The sequence below is a fragment of the Capricornis sumatraensis genome, chromosome 7 (assembly GCF_032405125.1).
Source record: "Capricornis sumatraensis isolate serow.1 chromosome 7, serow.2, whole genome shotgun sequence".
NCBI lineage: Eukaryota > Metazoa > Chordata > Mammalia > Artiodactyla > Bovidae > Capricornis > Capricornis sumatraensis.
The window spans coordinates 65,813,295-65,826,796 of NC_091075.1; the positions used below are offsets into that span (position 1 = coordinate 65,813,295).

The 13,502-nt window shown below is 37.0% G+C and overlaps 1 protein-coding gene across 1 annotated transcript in view; it reads right to left on the reverse strand.

Moving 5' to 3' along the window:
• Positions 1 to 1,149: 1,149 nt before the first annotated feature.
• LOC138082054 (BTB/POZ domain-containing protein KCTD8) overlaps positions 1,150 to 13,502 on the reverse strand; it is a 271,808-nt gene continuing 259,455 nt past the window's right edge. Inside the window, exon 2 of the mRNA XM_068975274.1 lies at positions 1,150 to 1,659. Coding sequence (XP_068831375.1) covers positions 1,196 to 1,659 — 464 coding nt within the window. The 3' untranslated portion in view covers positions 1,150 to 1,195. The remainder of the gene's footprint in view (positions 1,660 to 13,502) is intronic.

Below are 13,502 nucleotides of genomic sequence, written 5' to 3' on the forward strand. Positions count from 1 at the left end.
CTTCCTGTTGACATTTTTGTCCCATAATTTGCAAGCAGCAACTTCCCAGTTAGATTTAGGGAGATTTTCAATCCAGTTGTCAGCTAAAATAAAATTTTAGTGCATCCTCAGATGAAATCTTTTTCTCTTGCAGGCTAAGGGTTTATTAATCAATACCAAAGCTATCTGAATTTGACTCTACCTCCATTTTGAATTATAAGTCTCTAACTTGTCAACATTAAGTTTGAACATATCATTCTCCAGTTCGGAATTTTAAAGGAAAAACTGAAGGCAATGTAACAACTGAATATTTTAAAAGAAGAGTCAACAGAGATCAAGAAATTCTAATATATATTTCCTTTTTTAATAAATACATAAAGCTCTTCACCATTTCCCTCAATTATTGTGATTAACACGAGAGTAAGATCTTTCCGAGCATCATTATGCCAATTTTCACAGCCTGATGTAAGGACTCATTTCACAGAAATAATCATAACTAGCATTAATAGATGAATGTCAGTGCCATAACACAAGATCATAAGGCATATTTACACCATCTTAACACACAGAACATCATACACATACACAAAAAGATCACAGATCCAGACAAATAAAATTCAGTCTCTTAGCTTACATTTGTAGGCTTTGTCTGAACCATTTTTTTTTTGCTATTTTTTCATAATTATTTCTTTCCAAGCAACAAACAGATCTTCCTATGTCTTGTGATTTATTTGTAATATTGTGCTCATGCAAAAGTAATACTTGTTTTATTGCATTAACATTTAAACAGTTTTGGATTTGGGTCCCAAAACTATCATCTAACATTTTACTTGATGTTGCTTCATCCATATCGTCACTTTATTTGGAGTGATATGATGATTTCTTTTTGGTGAGTTACAAAATGACAAACATAGCCAGTTGACCACAGTTCAAAAATCAAGATTCTAAGCTTCTTGATCATGCACATTCTACTTCCATTCTTGCAAAATTTTTTGAATCAAGAACACGATTTGATTCAATATTTATTAGTTTTCTTTTTTGAAATATTTCTAAAAACAACAACAACAGAAAGAAAGAAAGAAAATACTGTCCCACATCCACTGTTCACGAAAAGGAAGAGCAGCAAGAATCACACTGACCATTGTTAGTACACAGTCAGGTGGTGACACCGGTAAACACTGAACGTCACTGAAACACTGCAGGGATGTGACCGTTACTATAACCCGTACTTCTGTAACAGTTCAGATTGCCACTGGCGTTTGCGCTCTGGAAAATAATCTGGAATGTGGATTTTTTTAAAATCCTGAATACACTTTTTCATTTCTTCTTCCACACTTAGCTTCTCACAGACTTTCTTTTTGGAAAGATTGGTTTCCCGGGACTTGCTGATGAGCGTCTGAAAGAGTTCACTGTTTCTGCGTTTGTCTGGTTGGGGCATCCATTGCACAGGTGCTTTTTTGGAAGGACGATCCAAAGTTAAGGTGTTAGGTTGGTGAGCTGTCGCCTGCTGGGCACTGGGCGGGTTGTTGTCCTGGGGAGTGCTTGCCTCTGAGTGGCTGTCGCAACTGGAAGTGGAGAGCTCATTACAGGAAGTCCCACTCTCACTTCCTTTATCCGTGACTTTGTCATGTTTCCTATCTTCGTGTTCTTGTTTAGGTGACACTATTTTCTGAGGTGGTCCTAAAAAGGAAAAAAGAAGTAGAAAAACTGAGTAAGAAGTGGGAAGGTCAAATTAAATAAGCTTTATATATATATATATTTTTTTATTTTCAACCACAAACATTTAAGAAAAATGTGGTCTGCTTTCCTAATTAATATTTAAGGAATTAAATCCAACACTTGGTACAGTTAATGTACACTGAAGCATGCAATGTGCTGATTAATTATTGAAAACAATTAAATTTGAGAGGTTTGCTTGATGAGCATTTATCCCATAACAGATCATCTATAACTTCATGCTAAAAAAAAACGATTTTTTGTTATTTTTAGTTACTAGTTCCTGCAATTTGGAAAAGATGTCACATATAAATATTTTGTTAGTCCCATAACTGTTTTATTGAACAGTTAGTTCATTTTTGTTTTAGCTAATGGCATTAGTTGTCCTTTGCATATATAAATAATTCACCATCATAATGCAGAAAGTACCATGGCTCTGTTTTACAAAGTAACAGTATTCTCCAGGCCCAGAAGTGCAATAGCATCATTTATGCTTCCAAGAGGGAAACTGGTTTAAATCTTATCCTCCATCTCTTAATCTTGTTTCCTGTCTACTTTCTTAGAGAGAATCATGAAAGCACTGTAAGTATATAGGTACCTAATATTATGCTGAAAAATATAGTTGAAATATAGTATTCTCTTAAAGTTCAAGGCTTACCATTTGAGGTAAATTACCTAGGAGGGCAACTTTCAGAAAATGATAGTTTACCAAGCTAATTATTTCAAATACACAAACAGTTTATTTCCAAGAGGGAGCATGTTTTATTCTCCTTGACTCTGTTGTGGGATTAGGACCTCCATCTAACATTTATTGAACATCACCACATACCCAGAACTATAATAAAACCTTGATTTTAACTTGAGCCCAATCATTCAGAAATATAAGTTACCCAAATGTTTTTCTCTTGTATTCAACACTTATGCACAAGTTATCTGAATCATAATTGAAATGAAAAGCATCAGTATTTTAAACAATTGCATAGGGGATTCTACTGTGCAGCCAGAGTTGAGAATAACTACTGGTCAGATTCATAGGGTCTCAGCCTTAGCCACATATGGAATTACCTGGAAAGCATGGATTATTGATGCCTTGATCTTAACCCCAGATGTCCTGCTCAATGCTACCTGATCATTGGGTCATTTAATAGATTCAGGTGATTTCAACATGCAGTTAAGATTCTGAGGGTTTCCTCAGTTTAATATACATGAATTAATAACCAATATGAATACGCTATATTACTTAGAAGGGTGAGGAAACAAACAATAAAAATACTTTTCATAAGAGCACCCACTATGTACTCCTGCTGCTGCTGCTAAGTCGCTTCAGTCATGCCCAACTCTGTGCGACCCCATAGACTGCAGCCCATCAGCTATCACCAATTTCCCTATTTAAAATTAGAAGAAAACACATTGATGCTAGACATTTAGTTGAGAGGGAGTAAAGATTCTAAAAAACTTTAGAACGTTTTGGAAGGCTGCCCTAGTGGCTCAGTGGTAAGGAATCCACCTAAAAAGACAAGACACTTGGGTTCGATCCCTGGATCGGGATGATCCCCCAGAAAAGGGAATGGCAACCCACTCCAATATTCTTGCCCGGAGAATTCAGTGGACAGAAGAACCTGGCAGGTTATGGTCCATGGGGTCGCAAAGAGTCGGACATGACTGAGTAACAAACACACACACACATACCCCCACACCCACATATACACACCATACAAAAAGGTCTAGTACAGTAATTCTCAACAATGAGAGTACATCATTGTCATTTTTTTAATGTACAAATGTACAGGTCCATCTCTGGAGATTTTGTTTGCTGAATGAAAGGTTTGTATGTATGTATTTAAATGGCAGTCAGGTGGCAAAGGAAGTACAGCATCTGTTTATCTAATTACCTTAATGGCAGAATGTAATCCCAACCTAGCATGATGCCCACTAGCCTAGTAAAATGCAGACTATAAACAAATGGTTTTTACCTGTTTACCAAACTTGTGTGTTATTTTAACCAGAAATCTCCACAGAGGAATCTAAGATTTTCATTCCCAAAGATGACTAAAGGGTTAAACTGCAAGTAGTTGGGAAAGCCAATTTATGTTTAAGAATTAATGAGTAATGAGAAATCATTTTCTGTTAATAGGCAGGGGATAGAATATTAAATAGAGCTATCCAGGCAGAAAAGTAGTAACATCAAAGAGGAAGGCAGTACAGAGATACCGCATACCATTAAAGCAAATGGTTCATTCTGTTTTGATTCCCTGGGGAACAATGCTCAATGAGCTAGGCCAGGAAGAACACAGAGGAACATGAAGTCCATTTGTTCAGACACCAAGTCGTGTCCAGCTCTTTGTGACCCTATGGTCTGCAGCACTCCAGGCCTCCCAGTCCCTCACCATCTCTCAGAGTTTGCCCGGGTTCATGTCTATTGAATCAGTGATGCCATATGAAGTCCATGTGTTAACTATGTAAATTATATAGAGTTATTGTTCTTAATGGTATTAATAATTATCCATGGAAAAATACTCCCCAAAATACACACACACGAATGCAGGCTCCACAGTACAGCAGAATGCAATATATGTATGCTGGAAATGGGTTACTCTTGTTTGTAGTGTAAGATGGAAGCTCAAGGAAGACTTCCTTGAAGAGGCATTGATATACCAGATGCCATGATCTTATTTTTCTGAATGTTGAGTTTTAAGCCAACTTTTTCACTCTCCTCTTTCACTTTCATCAAGAGGCTCTTTAGTTCTTCTTCACTTTCGGCCATAAGGGTGGTGTCATCCGCATATCTGAGGTTACTGATATTATTCCTGGCAATCTTGATTCCAGCTTGTGCTTCTTCCAGCCCAGTGTTACTCATGATGTACTCTACATATAAGTTAGATAAACAGGGTGACAATATACAGCCTTGATGTACTCCTTGTCCTATTTGGACCAGTCTGTTATTCCATGTCTAGTTCTAACTGTTGCTTTCTGACCTGCATACAGGTTTCTCAAGAGGCAGGTCTGGTGGTCTGGTAGTCCCATCTCTTTCAGAATTTTCCACAGTTTACTGTGATCCACACAGTCAAAGGCTTTGGCATAGTCAATAAAGCAGAAATAGATGTTTCTCTGGAACTTTCTTGCTTTTTTCAATGATCCAGCGGATGTTGGCAATTTGATCTCTGGTTCCTCTGCCTTTTCTAAAACCAGCTTGAACATCTGAAAGTTCATGGTTCATGTATTGCTGAAGCCTGGCTTGGAGAATTTTAAGCATTACTTCGCTAGCGTGTGAGATGAGTGTAATTGTGTGGTAGCTTGAGCATTCTTTGGCATTGCCTTTCTTTGGGACTGGAATGAAGACTGACCTTTTCCAGCCTGGTGGCCACTGCTGAGTTTTCCAAATTTTTTGGCATATTGAGTGCAGCACTTTCACAGCATCATCTTTCAGGATTTGAACTAGCTCAACTGGGATTCTATCACCTCCACTAGCTTTGTTCGTAGTGATGCTTCTTAAGGCCCACTTGACTTCACATTCCAGGATATCTGGTTTTAGGTGAGGGATCACACCATGGTGATTATCTGGATCATGAAGATCTTTTTCTACAGTTCTTCTGTGTATTCTTGCCACCTCTTCATAATATCTTCTGCTTCTGTTAGGTCCATACCATTTCTGTCTTTTATTGAGCCCATCTTTGCATGAAATGTCCCCTTGGTGTCTAAAATTTTCTTGAAGAGATCTCTAGTCTTTCCCATTCTATTGTTTTCCTCTATTTCTTTGCCTTGATGGCTGAGGAAAGCTTTCTTATCTCTCCTTGCTATTGTTTGGAACTCTGCATTCTAATGGGTACATCTTTCCTTTTCTCCTTTGCTTTTTGCTCCCCTTCTTTTCACAGCTATTTGTAAGGCCTCCTCAGACAGCCATTTTGCTTTTTTGCATTTCTTTTTCTTGGGGATGGTTTTGATTTCTGTCTCCTGTACAATGTCACAAACCTCCATCCATAGTTCATCAGGCACTCTATCAGATCTAGTCCCTCAAATCTATTTATCACTTCTACTGTATAGTCATAGGGGATTTGATTTAGGTCATACCTGAATGGTCTAGTTGTTTTCTCCACTTTCTTCCATTTCAGTCTGAATTTGGCAATAAGGAGTTCATGATCTGAGCCATAGTCAGCTCTCGGTCTTGTTTTTGCTGACTGTATAGAGTCTCCATCTTTGGCTGCAAAGAATATAATCAATCTGATTTCAGTGTCGACCATCTGATGATGTCCATGTATAGAGTCTTCTCTTGTGTTGTTGGAAGAGGGTGTTTGCTATGACCAGTGCATTCTCTTGGCAGAACACTATTAGCTTTTGCCCTATTTATTCTCTATGTCCATCCATATTATCACGAATGGCACAATTTTATTATTTTTAATGCTTAGTAAGAATTCATTATGTGTATATCTATCTATATACACTTATGTATTTGTATATGTATATAGATATATAAACCATACACACCAAAGCTTCTTTAGCCATTTGTCTACTGATTAGCTCTTAGGTTCCTTCTATACCTTGGCTCTTGCAAATAATGATTCAATGAATATAGGGATGCATTTATCTTTTTCTAATTAGTATTTTCATTTTGGGGGGATAAATATCTAGGAGTGAAATTGCTGCATCATATGGTAGCTCTGTTTTTAATTTTTTGAAGAACACACTTTCGAATATATAGAATGCTATCATAGTTCTTGCATAAATCATTAAGGGTAATAGTCTCCTTTTGATTTATGGTAGAATTTTTGATGATGCATAACATATTATATATTATAATTTCTATTTAATTAAGCATACTTTAAATCATTACTGATAACTTAGTTGATTTAAATTGAGACTAAGATATAATAACAAAATGATTTTTGCATTTTTATGACATGAGATTTAATAAAAAATAAATGAATTAGAAGGGAATAATGATTTATTCTAGTTACTTAGTTTTCTTTGAATGCCTGCTAATTGTATGCTTCCAGGGATAATTTAAAACTTTACATCATTCCATTCAATGATCCAAAGTCATGTGAAATGCCTTAATAAGCACATGAATAATCATTTAATAATAAGTCCTGCATATACAGGAACAGCATGACTGTCAGAAACTTTTCTGTGTCTCTTCTGCTAATAATAGAATCAAATATATAACTGTGATCTTCCTAAAAGCATTCTGCACTCTGAATTACAGCACCAATCAGACTTAGTATAAGAAAAGAAGGATAGAAAAAGAAAATTAAATGTGATTTGGTGACTTAAATCAACTAGACTTTCTTCCTTCACTTAATTATTAGAATAGGCGACAAATCAGTGAACAATAAGATTAACTTTAAAAAGGAATTAGCTATTTAAAAGTCCAACATATGTGTGCAGTTAGAAACTTTTCAAAAAGTATTTGGAAAAGTAAATCTTCCACTTTTCATTTGACTATTTGCCATTAAATACAGTAGGATTTTCATCCAGGAGTTGACTGTCTTTCCAGGGGAGTTGAGCTCTACCTGGGAGACCTGCAAGCCAGCTACCTAGTTCATGCCACTCCACAATTAATTTTTAAAAAGCAGTGAAGACACATATGCACACATACACAATACACATTATACTCCTTTATTAGATGCACACCTTTCTTTACTGTTGTGGAAGATCTGAGGCTAAGCTTGTCTCAGCCTCTCTAGCAAGTACTTTGTGCTATTGATATCATCTAATATTTGTTAGCCCCTAGATTCATTTATGTGATAAAGTTCTGTGATTCTAATTTATATCATGAATAGTAAGAACTATTTCATGTAGTAAAACTTTACTGAATATTAAATATAAAACATTAAAGAGTTACCATTAATAGAAATTACCTTTTAGAATGGGGAAACAAATTCAACTTCTATTTAAATACTTCACAGAATCACAGGATTCTAGGGTAATTTTCTCTAAACTCATTGATAAGAAGTGTAGTTCTAGAAGATGCCGACTTACATTTGTTTCATTAAATCTATTCTTGCCACTGAAATGCTGGCAGTAAGAATGACACTTAAGGCAACACAGTGCAGACTGGCTGGGCTCACGTTCTAGCTCAAGAACTTAACTAGGTGTGTTTTCTTGGTCAGGTTATTTACTTTCTTTGGGCCTCTGCTCCTGTTTAAACTTTATCAAGTTGCAGCAAGGATTAAATGAGCTAGCACACACAGAGTACTTAGGATGTGCCTGGCATGTGTAAATGTTTGCAATGTTTATTATTAACATACAGAATAAATATTCACTGTTATTTGGCTACAGTATGCCATAATTGCTTATCTGAATATTGAGTACTGATTGAGGAATCCAAATAATTCCATTTTAATTTTAGCTTCACAAGTAGTAACTATGAACATATGAATTACAGGCAAGTCACTTATTTCTCTAAGCTTCAGTTTTTTATCTATTAAAAATGAAATAAGAACAGTAATTCCTAGTCATATGGTTATAATAAGAAAGGAGATAACAGATGTTGGAGCAATTTTGCTGTAAAGTTCTTTATAATAAATTTGAGAGACTATTAAGTATTAAATTATTTTGTCCAAAAATGAACTTATTTGAGAAAATAAAACACAAAAGCTCACTTTGAGTTACTAAAATGTATGAGTTAAAATAGTAAAAACATTACATTAAACAAAATAAAATACACTGAATGTATCACAGTGGGCCAAAACTTATAAAATTGGACAAAGTGCTTTTTCATTATTTTCAATTAATTCCATTGGCTTTTATTACATTGCAGTAAAAAGGAAGAAATAGTAGCTTTTCTAAGTTATTTGGGTGAATAGAGTTGTACAGAAATTAAACGTTAATATTTTCATCTTTAACAAAAGTACATGACTAATAGTGGTGGGCGTAAGCACATTCAATAGGATTTCTTTTTTTTTTTTTCAGAATACACAGGAATTTCAAAATGAAGTCTATGTGGGAAACTGCGCACTTGAAAACAATCTTTTATTTTAATCTCTTTACCTGCCTACTGATGATGAAAAAGATTGAATATGTAAAATGTGTCTGCAACAGGCATACTTCCCAGAAAGGAAATTACCTTTTAATAGTACTAAACTCAATGGTGTGTGAATGGTTATGTGGTACTTGAACAGAATGAACCAATCCATCTTAAATATTAGCACCACAGGCCTCTAAGTATTAAGTAGTTGAATCCAAAGGAGAAAAAATTTTCATTTCAATTTGATAAACATTTGTTGAGCACCTATTATGTACCAGGCACCACAGTGTTAGTTTCAAGAGAAGAACACACACATACACACACACACACACACACACACACACACAGAGTTCCTAGTCATTCAGGCTTAGTGTGACAAGCACAGTACTGCAGCTATAAAAGGCTATTTGAATGAATAAAAACTAATTTTATATGAAAATAATTTAAACATTTCTTATGTTTTAATGATCTCTTCTGTCATTACTTGATCACTTCTATGAAGGAAAGTGAATAAAAGAGAAAAGTAAAGAAGGGTAATTGAAAAGAGAAATACATTATGGATTCTTTTTTTCATACTGACATGATTGACCACTAACCCAATCTTGTAATAATCCTTGTACTTGTTAACTTTTTACTATACTTTTTTATCTACAATATGTCTTCCAGTGCTTAAACTGTAAATACCTTGAAGGCACAAACTATGCCTTTCTAGACTGTTGTGAAGTCTCGATCAGAGTAACTGTTTAACCAAAATAATAAAAAGACAATTATTTTCATTTCTCTGAATTTCTATAGTGACTATGACTGACTAGGTCATTTGTTTGGTACATTTTATGTTACTATGTGTGCTTGTGCTCAGTCTCTCAGTCATGTCTGACTCTTCACAACCCCGTGAACTGCAGCCCACCAGGCTCCTCTGTCCATGAGGATTCTCCAGACAAGAATACTGGAGTGGGTTGCCATGCCCTCCTCCAGGGGATCTTCCCAACTCAGGGATAGAACCCAGGTCTCCCACAATGCAGGCAGATTCTTTTCTGTCTGAGCCACGAGGGAAGCCCTTTATATTACTAAATATTCACCTAAATGACCATAGAGTAGTAGTATTTATTATGGGCTCCCTAGGTGGCTCAGTGGTAAAGAATCTGCCTGCCAAGCAGGAGACATGGGTTAGATCCCTGGGTTGGGGAGATCTCCTGGAGACAAAGGAGCCTTGGTGGGCTATAGTACATGGGATCACAAAGAGCTGAACACGAATAAGAGACTAAAGAGCAGTAGGAGCAGTATTTACCATTGAAAAAAAATTTTGCATTTAAGTGGACCTGCACTGGAAAATCCCACGGACGGAGGAGCCTGGTGGGCTGCAGCCCATGGGGTCGCGAAGAGTCAGACACGACTGAGTGACTTCACTTTCACTTTTCACTTTCATGCATTGGAGAAGGAAATGGCAACCCACTCCAGTGTTCTTGCCTGGAGAATCCCAGGGGATGGCGGAGCCTGGTGGGCTGCCGTCTGTGAGGTTGCACAGAGTCAGACACAACTGAAGTGACTTAGCAGCAGCAGCAGCAGCAGCAGCAGCATGGTTCAAACCTATATTGTTCAAGGGCCAACTGTTATTTCCATGAGAGCAGAGACTATGTCTTAAGTTTCCTTGTATTGCTCCATTCAGAAGGCTGATTCATCACTGAATCAAAGATACTAATAGAGTGAATAAGCAAAAGTAATGTAGTACTAGGAAAAAATAAGAAAATACACATGTAGTGAGACTTATACTGGAGGAGCTTTCAAAAAGTAATCTTGTCACCTTCCTCCATTTCTATAAATCTATTTCTTTCTGTTAGTTATTTCTGTAGATGATATCCAAGTAATCTCTGGCTACTCGATGGCATCATCATTTCCAATTATTTTCCAGGTTTTGTTAATTCTACTGTTGAAACTGGCTTTTGAATATAGTGCTTGTGTTAGTTGCTCAATTGTGTCCAACTCTTTGTGACTATTGCCCACTAGGTTCCTCTGTCCATGGGATTCTCCAGGCAAGAATACTGGAGTGGGTAGCCATTCCGTTCTCCCGGGGCTCTTTCCAACTCAAGGATCAAACCTGGGTTTCCTGCAATGCAGGCAGATTCTTTGCCATCTGAGCCACCAAGGAAACCCCTTGAATCTAACCCTTCATTTCTCCTCCCATTTTTCACCTCTTATAACAGGTTTCTCATTACTTCTTAAGCAGTTCTCTGACTTCATTTTTAGCTCCACTTCAAACAATTCTCTACAGCATTGCTAAATAAATACTCCCAAAGTCTAATTCCGTGTACAAAAACCTTCTAAATATTTCCTATGTACACAGAATCAAGTCTCAGTGACACATTTTGGCATTGGAAACTACTCTTAGTGTGACCCAAATGATTATCATAACCCATATTGTAATGGTCCACATATACTGGCCAAAATACATGTATTCCTGGTAAATATCTTGCTTTATCCATGCCTATTCCACTCCTCTGGGTTGCATTCCTTCCTTGCTTCAAAGGAAAAGTACCATTTCAAAGCCTATTCCCAATAGTGCTTTTAGCATCAAACATTCCATTCTTCCATTTGGAAGTGATTTCTTGTTATCCTTGTTCTCTAATGACCCTTTTCAGTTTGCTTGAATCTACCAATTATTGGGCTTATCTTGTCTCAAATAATAGTTATTTCCATACTAATTTTAAATTGCATCTCTGGATTCTGCCCCCCAACACACACACACACACACACACACACACACACACACACACACACACACACACACACACATAAAACACCTATGTTAAGCACTATGGAACAGATTCTTTTCTATCTTTGTATTTCCTGGAGCACCGCTATCATGACAAGACTCATAATTATTCAGTAACAGTTAAACTGAATTAAGTGAAATTCATATAATTTAACTAAGAATGTCTAAGCTCATAGGGAATTTTTTTATCCCCCAAAAAGTTTTGCTTTATTTTAACTAACAAGAAGATAAACCCAAGTATAACTAAGCCCATAGGTTATAACAAAAACAAACAAAAGACATGGGCAAAGATAAGAACTTTTAGTGTGATCTATAAGAAGGACTACATAGTCTCTGTAGCGAAAATTTTCCTTTGAGAAGGTTCAGTTCAGGTCAGTTCAGTTGCTCAGTCATGTCCGACTCTTTACGACCTCATGAATAGCAGCACGCCAGGCCTCCCTGTCCGTCACCAACTCCTGGAGTTCACTCAAACTCATGTCCATCAAGTTGGTGATGCCATCCAGCCATCTCATCCTCTGTCGTCCCCTTCTCCTCCTGCCCCCTAATCCCTCCCAGCATCAGAGTCTTTTCCAATGAGTCAGCTCTTCACATGAGGTGGCCAAAGTATTGGAGTTTCAGCTTTAGCATCAGTCCTTCCAATGAACACCAGGACTGATCTCCTTTAGAATGGACAGGTTGGATCTCCTTGCAGTACCTATGTTAATCCCTTGAGGTTATTAAAGAGAAATAAAAAGCACTGGGCATTGTATGTAATAAGGAAACCCAACTGTCTTTTTGTGTATTGAATTCTATACTAATGTGATTGTATCTGATGCTTGCATCAGATGTCTAGGAAAGAAGATATTAAGTGTTCACATGTCCATTCAGAATTCCTATCACATGCAGAATGGTTACCAACACCTTGCAAGAAGTCTACATTTGAAACTATCTTCCCATTTCACTTATGGGAGCTAGTATTCTGTGGCACATGTACCAAATTTTGTGATTAAAAAAAGAAAAAAAAAAAGAGCTTCAGAAAGATGCTCAGGCTCCTTCTAGATCCCGAAATTAAGACTTGTTCATTCTTAGGCTCCCACCACATCCGAATCTACCACATCTTATTAATGAATGTCTGACTTTTTTCTGTACATGCTGAGGTGGCCACCTTCTCATTACCTCCTTTTTCACAGGCGCATACTGTATAAGAGGGATAATTTATGAGGTTTAAAAATCTGTGGACACAAGCCTACTCATGCTGTTCTGCATCTGTAAACTGTGGGTCATACCACCTACACAGGATTGAGAGGTTGTATTCATAACACATCTGATGGCTGTGGGAGGAAAAAAACGGCGCTCCGAAAATGTAGGTTGGGGTGCACTTACGGTGTGCTGTGTGTAACAAACTGAAATGAACAAAAGACCATGCTGGCTGCAAATTACCCTTGCCTGATGTAAGATACTAAAAGCAAAAACTCAACGACAACAGGGGAAGCAGAGTTTGTGAGGGAGCAAAATATAAGCCAGGCTAATACTCTTGGGCTCCAGGAGCAGCAGTGATTGTAGGCAGAAAGTCATATTTAAGGGGATTTTTATTTGTTACATCTCTTCAGAATCTGAGTGCCTTCCTACCAATAAATGGTTTCAAGTACTTCCAACAATGTCCAGCGAGATGCCACTTCTTATAGCTGCCATACTATTTAATGTGCGTGCCCCCTCTTTTCCCTTTGAGATGTGTGAAAGTGTACCTGTTATGGAAGCAGTGCAGAATCACAACGGTGAATGGAAAAGAGAAACATAAATGTGCACAGCAGGGTTTAACTTCATGTTGTGTGACAATGAAACATTGCTCAGCCCTTAAGTAGCAAAATTGTGCTTGAAGTAAAGTTCTGACAACTACTAGCTATGTGCCAAAATGTGTCTTTGAGATTCATTTTCCTCTTCTGCTCAAGAAGGATTAAAAATATGGTACGTCCCTCCTAGAATTGCTTTAAGGAAAGATATGTATGAGAAAGTCTTACAGTAGGCTGAAACGTGGCCCCAGGTCCTAATTCCTGGAAACTGTATTTGTCACTTCATATGACAAAGTATTAGCAG